This window comes from Falco biarmicus, chromosome 12 (genome assembly GCF_023638135.1).
Source record: "Falco biarmicus isolate bFalBia1 chromosome 12, bFalBia1.pri, whole genome shotgun sequence".
Taxonomy (NCBI): Eukaryota; Metazoa; Chordata; class Aves; order Falconiformes; family Falconidae; genus Falco; species Falco biarmicus.
The window spans coordinates 19,014,389-19,026,590 of NC_079299.1; the positions used below are offsets into that span (position 1 = coordinate 19,014,389).

General features: G+C 46.1%; 1 protein-coding gene across 4 annotated transcripts in view; it reads right to left on the bottom strand.

The window, feature by feature from the left end:
- Nucleotides 1-988: 988 nt before the first annotated feature.
- DAAM2 (dishevelled associated activator of morphogenesis 2) overlaps nucleotides 989-12,202 on the bottom strand; it is a 206,381-nt gene continuing 195,167 nt past the window's right edge. For all 4 annotated transcript variants that reach the window (XM_056357500.1, XM_056357499.1, XM_056357498.1 and 1 more), the window contains 2 exons: nucleotides 9,239-9,409; nucleotides 989-7,259 (listed from right to left, as the gene is read on the bottom strand). In XM_056357500.1, the coding sequence (XP_056213475.1) occupies nucleotides 7,044-7,259; nucleotides 9,239-9,409 (387 nt within the window). In that variant the 3' untranslated portion in view covers nucleotides 989-7,043. The remainder of the gene's footprint in view (nucleotides 7,260-9,238; nucleotides 9,410-12,202) is intronic.

Sequence of the window (12,202 nt, forward strand, 5' to 3'; positions counted from 1 at the left end):
GCTGCAGGAATGTGCTGCACAGCCAGCAAAGCTCCTATTCAAAGCTGGGCATGAGCTTCTCAGGAGCTCACAGTTAAAACATCACCTTTTGATAGGCTGGAGATAAACACAAAATGTTGTGGCTTAAGGATAAATTTTGTCAGGAGGCTATTTCCGTTAACAGAGACAGGGAGATCCATGCATAAATGAAACAGCTGCACACATTGTGTCTAAGATGAAAAAAAGGTTCTGCCCCTGAGCTCCAAGGAATTCCTCAGCACAACCCTCAATTCAGCCACAAATTAGCCCTAGCCCTTGTGTGCCTCCTGCTCACCCTGCTGTTCCGTATCTAGCTTCTCTCCCGTCTCCCCTCCCACATCCCTGAAGGCTTCACTCCTGATGTTGGCTTTCCTGGCTTATTTTCAGCTGGCCTTACTTAACTCCTTCCTTTGAAGCAATCCTTTCCTGCCCCCTCCTCCTCTGAGTCACGCTCTTGCTGTCAGGATGTTGCTCAGTTTAAGTAAGCGAGCTTATGGCCATGGCCCTGCACTCCCTTCCTCTCTTGGACTAGTTATGTTCAGACATGGATTATGAAGTCTTAGGTAGTAGGTCATCTCTTTTTTTTTTTTTTTTTTTTTTTAACCTTTAAGTGAATCTCTGTGTTCCCGGTGTTTTTCTGCAAAAGCAATGAAAAAGTGCTTTACTCACGGTCTTTTTAAAAGGTCCCTTAGATATGGTAACCTGGTGGCTCCATGATTAGCTTTTTACCATTGCGAGCTGTGGGGAGGATGCACTTGTGTTCCATCCTGTTGCTTGTTCCTCCAGAACAAACTGTGAATTTTGTCAGCAGCTCTGCAGCAACTGTATCACATGAAGAGCTGCATGCTCTTCACCAAAGAGTAAGACCCAGATCTTAGCATAAAGGTGCACCCAGACTCCAACTCACCTTCAAGACCGCCCAGTAAAATGCACAGAAAATGCAACTACAAAGAAATTTACTGAGACGCAGTGGGGGCAATATATCTTTAATTTTTTTTGCTTTTGTTTTTTAGTATTACAGTATATTCTTATAAAAAGATACAGGTAAAAAGGACACTACAGGATTTGTACATTTAATTCACTTATAGTCTTAAACTGACTAAGAAATGAGGATACGCCAAGGCATTACAGCAGCACACAACTTCCCGCTTCCATAAGCAGCACTGTACTTTCTAGCTTGGCGTGCAGGGGCACCTCCCAAGGTGACCTGCGAGTTTCAAGCTGAGCAGGCTTCCAGGGGAGGGGAATGACTGAAGATGGGGATGGTTTGGTGTTGAGCACAGAGGAGCTCAGGTACCTGACATCCCTTTACAATTCTCCTAAAAACTGCGAAGGTCTTCAAAGAGCCTGTTTAAAGGAAGCATGAAGCGGGGGAAATGGCTCATCACAGAGGCTTTTCTAGATTGCTTGGGTGAGAGCTCCTAGTGGCAGACAGCTGAGAGGACCAAGCCCTTTGCAAGCTCTGTGCAACATCTTGTAAACAGAGGAAACTGCCTCAAGGAGAGTGTTGATCCAGATGCTACTTTGAATTATGCTGGTGTAAACCCAGAGCAACTTGTACTGGTTACAGTGGATCTATTCTACATTACCACCCGTAACAGAAGACTGTTTTGGAAGCATCCAGACTCTTTTGAAACAAGGCGCCAAACCACCATGCTAGACTAACAGCATCCTTCTCAGCAGGCACAGCGAGCAAAATTGGGCCAACCTCAGGGGATGCTGGTCATCAAAACTACTGCTTAGAGTAGTAGATATATATATATATATATATATATATATATATAATTTCTGTATTTTCAGCTGGTCAAATTGTGTTACTCGGGTTGCCCTCTTCACCTTTGATAACAGAAACTGAGGTGGCCAAGGGAGGCTACCTGTTTGGATGGCAGGCAACCGGAAATCTCCTGTGTCAAGTGCAGAAGCCAGGGAGCCATGGCCAAACACCTGGTGATTGCTAGAGTTTCCACAGGTAGAAAACTAACCAGTAGAAAGATGTTGGGTTTGTGGTTTTTTTTTTTTCCCCTGGATAATCTATAGAGAAGGAGTGGAGGAGGAAAGGGGGAAAGTAGAGGAGATCCTTCTTCCTTGGGCTTGAAGATAGGAAGGAATATTAGCTCTGAGGGAGGAGAACTGTCCCAGATTGTCCCACCAGCATGTTAACTCTGGTGAGAAGTTACAGGGCTTGAACCACTTTTGCCCATCTATCCAAGTTTCTCTGGCATTACGGACAGAATTTGTGTGGAAGGGTGAAGTTGGAACGAGAAACTGCACAGCTTAACTCTTCCCAATCTTTTCACTGTGATTCATGACGAGAAATAAACAGGTTTTACAGAAAATATATTAAAATATATTTAATATAAACCTGCATCAGTTCACCACATGCTTTCAAATGCATGCTTTCCCAGAGCCAGGATCACCAGGGACAAAGTGATTATGGCAAAAGGAAAGGGTTTTTTCTTCCCTCCCTTCCCACACCAAGACTGCTCAGATGCATCCCCTTGCCTAGCTCAGCTTGCTGCACAATAGCCAAGCCAGCTGTCTAGCCGGTGTAATGCCCTGGCACGGTCTCAATAGTCTTTGCTGTAATGCAGTGTATACATACAAACATAGCAAACTAAAATAAGGCAAAATAAATAGAGGTGTCAGATTTACAGGTTCCCCTTAGAGATTCCTAAAACCTTTTTTTTTTTTAAAAAAAATCATATAACCCCCAAAAAAACAAACAAACAAAAAAATCCCAAACAACCAACCCAGAAACAAAACTGCATATATCATGTACATCATCAACTGTACAACTGATCTCCTTTCCCCTCACGGAAACTCCTGACACAAGCTTCTCCCATGCAACCCAGCTCAGAGTGTGAGCTTTCCTAAAGAAGAGGAAAGATTCAGCCAGAGGGGCTTACAGTTATGGAAACACCTGCCCCACAGTCTCCCACCAGGGCCCCTCACAATTCCTTTCCCTTCCTCAGACATTGTGAACACGTTACGAAAATGCTTCTGAAGGATGCCCAGGTCGTCTCCCTAGTGGGGAGTCTCACACCCCTGAACACTAGTCCTACTTCAGCTCTTGCAGGGAACGGGTCCCCAGACAGTAGCTGTGCTGCAGGGCATGGAAGGGCCTTGCTCCCCTGAAGTCACTTTACCTTGTAGCATTTCCAGAGACTTATGACCCATTGAGAAGAGTGACCCAGATCAAAGGCAGTGGGAGGGGGAGGGAGTTCTTCAGTCTTTTCCGGAATCATCCTAATGCAACCTGCTTAAGAACAATGCTGAGACACAGAGGTGAGTGAGCACTGGACCTCTAGGGACAAAGTCTGCAGACTTAGAGAGTACCTCCTCTTCTAGGTGTGAAGAACTTAATCATAAAGTTAGCAGTGACTACATTTCTGCAGGAAGCAGAACAAGCCCTCTATTATTACCTTCTTTCTCACATCTCCTCCTCCACTTATTTCTAAAGACAGAGTGATTTCACATAAAATGCTGGTGCTAAACACAGGTACAAGGACATCAGCAAACCCCAGCTCTTCTCCAGCTCTCAGTGCAATGAAGAGCTTATGCCTCAACGTTGTATCTCATGACTGCTTGCTATACCTGCTCAGGCTCTGCTGGCACTAGAGGACAAGAAATAAGATTTTAATTTCTCCTTCAGCACTCAGCAACTCCACCACAACTGCTGATGAAGAACAGAGCATAGATGCACTGACAGTACCCAAGAGATGAGAAGAAAGGACAAATTTGGCTTCAGCAAGAATCTGATGCCAGGCCCTAGAGCCAATTTTTTTCCTTATCTTCTGTGTGGCTAGCCTCATCTCATGCAGTAGACCTATTAATGGACCTCTCTGCTTGTCACCACTTACATGAAATCACTTCTTGCCTCAGTGTATAACCGAGCTTTTCCAAAACCCTCTTTATGAACACTCACCACGGAGTCAGGAGCCAGGGGGGACTGTCCATCATGCTGAACAGAACACCATCACAGATTCAAAACAGGAGTCTGGGGCACTGGAGTGCTGAGAAAGTTGAGCTGCAATGAATCAGGGGCATAACTCTGAGCTTTCTGTCTGTCCCAGTAAGTATCCCACAGCTGATCTGCAGGAGTTGTGCAATCATTATTTGTGTATGAGTCAAGGAGGTGGCAAAATTACAGCAGCTTTCTTTGACTCTGTCAGTGTGGCTGGAGCACTGCATACCATCGTACAGGATCTCTTTAAATCAGGGCTCAGCTGTGTACACAGATGGACAGAGGGCTTACCACTCTCTCTGCTTTTGCTACATTTGTGGCCTGGCAAAGTGACTTCAGTTTCAAAAAGCACAGCACAAACCTGGTTTGACAAATACCAGGACAGGGGGGATGGGGGTGCGGGGGGATGCTGTATTTATATTGAAGGGGTTTGCCCTGAGGTGTTTCTTCTCTGACAGCACTGCCATGCTGACAGTCTGCCTTATCAAACAAGTACCTGGGGAGCAAGCAAGCAGCCGTAAATTGGACAGAGCCATGAGTCACATCACCTTGCACCAGGGCTGACCTTGGCATTACACCTGAATTTCTGGGTGAGTCCTAAACCCAGGGAGAACAAAGAGAGGAAAAAATCTACAATGTTCTAATCCCTAAAAGCATCATCTTTGGAATTCAGGGATTATCCAAATCTAAACTCACCTGTATACCAATTTGGCACATATTACCACCTCTCATATGGCTTACATGGCATAGGTTATATGGCATGCTTTAAAACAAGACAAACAAAAAGGGCTGGGATATAGCATGTCTACTTCAGGGAGCAGCAAGGAGCTTGTTAATATAATTTACAAGAGACATTTCTAAAAATCCATTTTGTAATTTAAAATAAAAATGCTTAAAAAAGTGAGAGTTTTTCTTAAACTTTCAAAACCCTTTATGAAATACAGTCTTTCTTCTACAAGGTGCTTGTGTCCACTGCAGTGGGCATTGCTGTTAATAGCTAATCCCAGAAGGGGAGCGGGATAGTAAGGGAGGAGAATGCACCCAGCTCTTGTAAGATACCAGCTCTTTACGATGAGTATTATTCAGAGGCGCGGCAGTCTGGAATGTCGTAAATAGGGAAATTCTGGGGTGGGAGACTCAAAATTCAGTAAACAATGAAACATTAGAGTTTAACAATTCTGACTTTTTTTGCTTCTTTCCATAGTTTACATAATTATTTTACTCTCAAAATGTTCAGAAAACCACCACAGTTTGCTTCTCCAATATCGGTTAGTATGTAATACTGATCAGGCAGCGTGCATGGCAGAGGAAATTCTGTTCTGCAGACTTGGTGCAGAGCCTGAGGTTAAGTCACATTCAGAGAAAGATCAAACCAAATGATTAAAGTGACAAATAGAGCTTTTTTTCACTTCCCTGGGTTTCCTTGATGTTTTGTGCTGTTGACTGCTGATGCATAGGTGGATCCTTCTTCTCAAATGTTCCCTCTTTTCTTCCTGTCTAGGGAGGAGGAATCTATCACCATTTCTTTCTACTCCTCTTTTCCTTCTCCAGGGAAGATAATAAAAAAGAAAGACAAGGTTCAAAAAAAAAGAAAAAAAGAAAAAAAAAAAGAAAAAAGAAAAGCCCATGACTGCCCACAGAATCCAATCAGTTTCCTAGAACCTTGAAGACATACAGAATTCAGGCCTCTTCTTGGGGTTCTTTGCTTTTTCACTGTGTGATTCATACATGTAGCTTAAATACAAATACTTTTTTTTTTTTTTCTTATGGATTAACCCCTCTCCAAAGCCTCCTTGGCTTATACATTTCTGTGTTGTCCTGGAAAAATTCTCAGTTTTCATTATAGGATCCTCTGTGGCTTCATCCCAAGTGATCCCTTCAAAATGAAAAAAGGCTGTGGGCTCCAAGGCTCTCTTTTGACACCATTCGTATCTTACTGAGTTATGCGATTCCCCTAGGTAAGATTGGGGGGTGTGCAGTGAAGGTCAGCCTGTTAGACAGAAAGACCAGTTCATGCCAACAGCAATCACAGCTAGCATGAAGTGGAAAAGAAGTCTTATTTCTTGCAGCCAGCGACCCTGTTTGCTTTTTGCTACTTGTGACCTGCAAATGATACTAGGGAACTCCTGATTTCCATTGGGCTGCACTACAAAATCTTGCACAAACAGGTAAGAAATATTCTGCTGTTTCCCTCCCAGCCTCCAGCAACAACAACAGGCTCCGCCGTTATATGCCTGTAACCCCAACCTGGCAGCGGCTCAGTTTTCTAAAGAAAAGCCAGAGCTTCTTTCCTAGAAGATGCATTTCATAGCTTCAAGGCTCAACCATCAACACATTCCGAAAAATCGCTTCTAGAAAAGCAGAATCCAAAAGACTTTTGCAAAGTACTTTATGTTGATCCTGATTCCTGAATTTCAGTTTGTTCCAGAACCTGATTACTTGCTTCTGAGCATCACTTGCTTTGAACAGTGTAGGTCACACAAAAATGCTACACAGAACATGAGACCAAAATAATTTCTCAGGTACTAATCAATGGCTTATAAAATCCAATTCTGGAAGGCAATTGGAAACCTCAAGAACCACATCTTGACAAGCCCCTGAAGGCCAGCCTGGATCTTGAAGGAGTGACAGGTGTTTACAGAAGCTCTGAAACTAGCCTTGCTTGTTATCAGCAAGATGGAGATCGTGATTGGTTTTTACTTTGGCACACAGAAAATCATCTTTCTCCAGCTGTGAGGCAGTCTGCAAGGCCCAAGTACTTTCTGTCATCACCACGAGGCCTTTGATGACACAATAAACTCCCAGAAGCAAATCTGTCAGCTCTGCATGGCCCAGTCAGAGGCCCTGCTGGCTCCACAGAGGCACTTTTATAATGGTTCAAATTAGGAACACAGAAGAGGGATGAGAGGAAAGCTGATCATGGAAAGGTAATATCTCTAGCCATGGACCAAAGAAATCCTTTGGGGCAGCTGTCAGCCAGGCACCATCGCACACATTCATCTTCCTTGTTTTGTACTTTTTCATCACCTTCTTTGGGTTGATTTTTTTCTTCCTCTTGTAATTAATAATTTAGCTTTGTCACCACCCGCTCCCGGCTTGTCTCTAAGCCTTGGTTTCCCGAACGCTTGCGGTTACGCTTCAGCTTGGATAAGTCTTTGTCAAAGACTTCACCCGACCTTAGTGCCGACACCAGGTCATCAAACTCCCCACTCTCTTCAGAGATGCTTCCAGCTTTTGCTTTCTTTTGTCGCCTCTCTTTTTCCCTCTGCTCTTTTAGCTGTGGAGAAAGACACAGAGGTTTAGGATTAACTAACCGAGATGCCAGACACTAGGTACACTGCTAAGAACCAGCTAAGATCCATCAGTACAGTTTAGGGGAAAAAAAGAGGTCAGGAGCTTATCCCCAAGGCCATCACCTGTGTCAAGAGCAACAGGCGACCTCGCTGGGTTTCCCTTCCTCTGCACAGGCAAGCAGAGAGCAGGAGAGATGAGGAATGAGTAGCATCGTGTTTGCCTCACAAAGCACTACCACCCTGGCGCAAAGAGGACATATGGGATCAGTCTATGCTGCTGCTGTTTTGCACTAATTTTATAGTAAGATGGTGCCAGCAAAGTAGCCATGTCAAATGACAGTCTACAAGTGATGCTGGCATAGGTAATTACCCAGCTTCTGGGACCAGGCTTGCAGTGACCTTAGTGTGTTAGCACCTACTATGCTGACAGTACCTAACCTAGTGAGTTTCAGGTTAGTTTGGATGTGTTTATACAAACCGCAGTCACAAATATAGTCATGAACAGCTTTGCACTTGGGGCATAGCTAGCTAAACTGACAGGCAGAAAGGCAGCAGTCCAACAGGAGGAAAAGGAGACAGGAAAAACCCCAGAAAGCACTATAACATAAAGCCACAAGCTGAACATATTAGAGAATAAAAATTATGTGAGATATCAAAACATCAACAGAAACCCTATTCACAAAACAGCTCATGTTTGGATGGAGGCAGCGTGTTGCAGCGATGGGAAGAGGAAGGCACACTGCCTCGACTCTGGAAAGATAAACTGGTTATAAATGCAAAGAGCCATGAAACAAAACTGCTGATTTTACTAATCACTGGATAGGTCCACCTGTCAATGTGATGCCCTCAGTCTCCCTAGGGTGGCTCCAAGGAGCTCGGTTATCCTCCTCCACTGCTCTACTCCAAGGTGAGTGGAAATGGCAAGCGATGGATGTGGCTGTCGGGAAACAGGCCACTCACTCTGTGTGCTAGCTCTATGTTGCAGGAAGAGTGGTTCCATAAACAATCTGCACCTCTCTCACAGTGTATTAGGCTACGAAACCATCCTAGTGCTTTAACAGCAACTCCTGCACTTTCCAGGCTAGCCGAGAGGAAACTTGAGCCTAGGTCCTGGCATTTTATCCCTGTGCCCAACAGTAAGGCTGCTAGATCCTGGTGTTTTACCTCTCCTCTTCTGAAAGGCACAGGCTGGTGCTTTTGGCACAGCAAACATTTAAAGCAGCAACTCCCCACAGCGGGGCCTGGGGCCATGGCAGCAGCTGGGGTTAAAGCACCGGCGGGGGGGGGAAGGAGGCAGGGGACTGCTGAGCTGTTCTCAGGCCTCAGGAAGGGCTGAGGTTAGAGGGGGAGGCTGGTTCACACGAACCCCTGGGGACACACATGTCTGTCTCCCAGCAGCAAAACCAATGATGCACAAAAGCTCTCTCACCGCATCAAGGCCAGGCGCAGCCCCAGCAATCCAGGCATTAAGGCTGGCCAGAGAGAAGTACTGCCAACGTGGGCTGCAGTAGGTGCCAGGGCATTCACCGTGTCAGGCGACAGGCATGCAGGAGGTGATGGTGGAGTCAGAGCAGAAGGGGACCAGCTGGCAGGACGGGGAGAGATCCAGCTCCCAGAGCTTTTGCACAGAGCTTCAGTCTGAAAGCGGGATAGCCCAGCACTGGGCAGGGGCAGCAGCATCCTGCAAAGTGCCAGTGCACAACAGGCAGGGCTAGATTTGGTATCTGAATCCAAAAGAGGGTAATTTAGGAGCCAAACAGTATGCCCTTGAGAGCTGACAGGACAGCCAGCAGGAAAATGTCATCATTTGTGAAGAGAATGATGCCAAAGAGGGGTGGCAGGGAGAAGAACATAAAACAGCGACAGTGACAGGACAGGAGTGTTGGAATTGGCTCTCAACCTTTCTCTCTCGAGACAAGAAAAGGCAATAGAAGGAAAAACCTTCCTGTGCCCAGGTCCTCACCATGGCCTCCATGCGTGCCCTGCGCTCCTCTTCTTCCTTTTTCTTCCTCATATTCTCCAGATCTTGCTTGGCCTCTGCAAATGACTGCAAGAAAGTATCGAAGATGCCAAAAAATTCATCTGGCTGCATCTTCCCCTCGCTCTCTCCAAAATGCTTCAGTGCCTTGGCATACTGTCAAGGGGGCAGAAAACACAAGAGCAACAATTAGGCAGGCAGTTTGGTGAAGACAGCGAGGAAAGCTTATGAGTAACCACACATGTAATCCAATATCCTCTGAGCATTCATGCGGTGAGAGGAGAAACTACCCCCAGCAACAGAAGTGCTTCTCCTTAAGGCAGGTGCCTCTGTCCCTGAAGAATCTGTTCTCCTGGATATCCTTTGGGCAACACAGGGCAACTGTGCTAGAGAGCACTAGTTGTCCACTTACACAAAAAACCCCCCACGTTCAGTGCCTGAGGGTGATGGAGTAATTTCAGAGAATGACCGCCTGGCCACATCTCAGCTACAGCTGTGACCTAGCTGAGGAAGTAAGTAGCCTTAGTCCATCCTAACTACCAAACAAGTAGTTTTAGCCCATCCTTTCACCTTCCACCTTCCCCTCAAATCCACTTTTAAAATGGCTGGAGTTAGAGGGTGTTTTTTGCAATAGCATTACAGTCTGTCCTCTCGGAAACCTTTTGCCATGTCATCCATCACACTGGAGTTTTCTGAGTCAGGATGTTGCCTGGGAGAGAGGAGACTATGGACAGACATGGCATGAGAGAGGGGCAAGGAAAGCAGCCAGGGCTCCTGGGTAGACTTAAAAGAGAGTGAATACATCACAAGTGGCTTTTATTTTAAAAAGCAAATGTTGAGGCTGCAGGATGCATGCAGAGGCAGCCAACTGGCGGGACTTCAGTCACAGGGTAGTCCTGATTGGGATATGGTAAATTCACAGCAACCCCTGGCTTTTGGACATCAGTCCTGCAGTAGTAGTTGTACTCTCTTCCTTGCTCTCTCACACTCACAAGCACTCCTTTGTACTCATCAAAATGCACTCAAATACATGCATATATAGTTGTCAACAGCATGTACGCACGTGTCCCCTAAATCCTGTATAAGTATGCACATCCAAAAGCTGTATCATTGCCCAGCCACCTTCACTCACACATCTCTGTATTGCAACAGGCAGCACCAGCAACACATTCCAGGCAGCGCTGGTGCCCTCATGAGCAGCTCCCCTAGCAATCCCTGCTTGCACTTTAACACACCATCACTGAGCAGCAGAGCATCCTTACAGACCTCAGTATTTACCAAAGCAAACCCAGGCTCTCCCAGGCTATGGACTGCCATCAGACTCTCGTCTGTGTGTATTCAGCTCCTTAACGCAGCCCAACTTCCCTTTCCTTATGTGGGTGCTCTTGCAGAATGGAAAAGACAGTAAGAACGGTTCAGGCTCCAGTCCCAAGCACAAAATGAGTTTGGAAGCAGGACTTATAAATCCTCTGGCCCTGTACCAGGTAAAGCATAAACAAGATCTCCCAGTCAACTGCAGGGGGAAGAAATCTCCAAGGAAAGCAGCTTCCTTCTGGCACAGCCTGAGATATTCTGCATCTCCCCTCCTCTGCTTTCCCTGCCAGGCCCACAGAGCAGTTTGAAGCAATAGCTTCTTTTTTCTTCAAAAGGGCTGCATTCTCAGCCAGAAACAAACAAAGAAACCCAAAGTATCTGGGGGGAAAAAAACAACTGTTGGAAGAAATGCAAGTTCCTTTGAGCTACCAAACATGGCAGGAGTTGAAGGAAGCACCACAGCAGCAAGTCATGGAGGGACTTCAGAGTACAGAAACAGCAACAGATTATTCTCTGGTTTAACTCCTTTTCTGTGAAACCTCTGAAGACACATATATACGCACACTGATTTCCTCTCCCCACCCCTCTCTGCATGTACGTATTTTCTCTGTATATAATGTACACATAGACTTCTTGAATATTAGGAAAGTGCAGCAGCCTCACAATAATCCATACTGACAAGCATAAGCTTTTCAGCAGAGAGAATAGAGGCTGTCAATATCGCAGAGGGAGATGAAGCACCTCCATGCTCTATATTTTCTTAGCTTGCCTGCTCCAGCATGCCAATCAGCCAGGGGAGCAGGAACGTCAGAGAAGGGTTTCAGCACAGGCATTGCCACTGTCGCTTGAGCACTCATTGCTCACAGATGTGCTACCTGGAATCTCTTCCCACTTAACTTGTGGTTAACTCCTATGAAAATGGTAAATAAGGTGCAAATTAAAAGCAATAACTAGAGCTGCTAGCTAAAAGGAAGGCTTGTCCACCTCCTGCGAAGCCTGAGTCCAGGGGCAGCCCACAGGAGATGGCCACTGTACCTAGCCGTGCATGGCCTCCGTCCTCTGCGTTCCTCCAGTGCCCAGCAAAGGTGAGCGAGGGGGCGCACAGCTGGTTCGAGCCCATGAATGCCCATAGGGGTTTCCCAGCCTCTCACAGGGGCTGGGGGTTGAAAAGGAGGGGGTCTTTGCCTGGGGCTTTTGGATCCTCCATACATGGAAGTCTCCATTAGAGGGTGGTGTTGTCTGCAAATGTTCTCCACATGGCCTGTCACCCAATTACCAGCACCAGCTAGTTCTTGTCACACTAGCAGAGGGGCTTTTGCCACTGCCTCCCCACCACCATTCAGAGGAGGAAGAGTGTTGTTGTGCTGGAAAGACCCAGCAGCCTGGGAGCCTTCCGGAGACACTCATGAGAATAAGGTGTTGCGGTCTCTAAGCAGCAGCAAGGAGGGGGCAGTGAACAGGCCCGTCTTTGCTGCCCTGTGACATGGCTTAGTAGGTCACGCTTACTGTAAAGCAGTGAAAGATGAAAAGCAAAAATCTGTGAGTTAGAGGTACTAAAATAACTACAAAAAAAGAAATCTGCAGTTCACTGAAGTAAACATTTTCCTCTTTTCTCTACGCCCTCCGGGAAAAAGC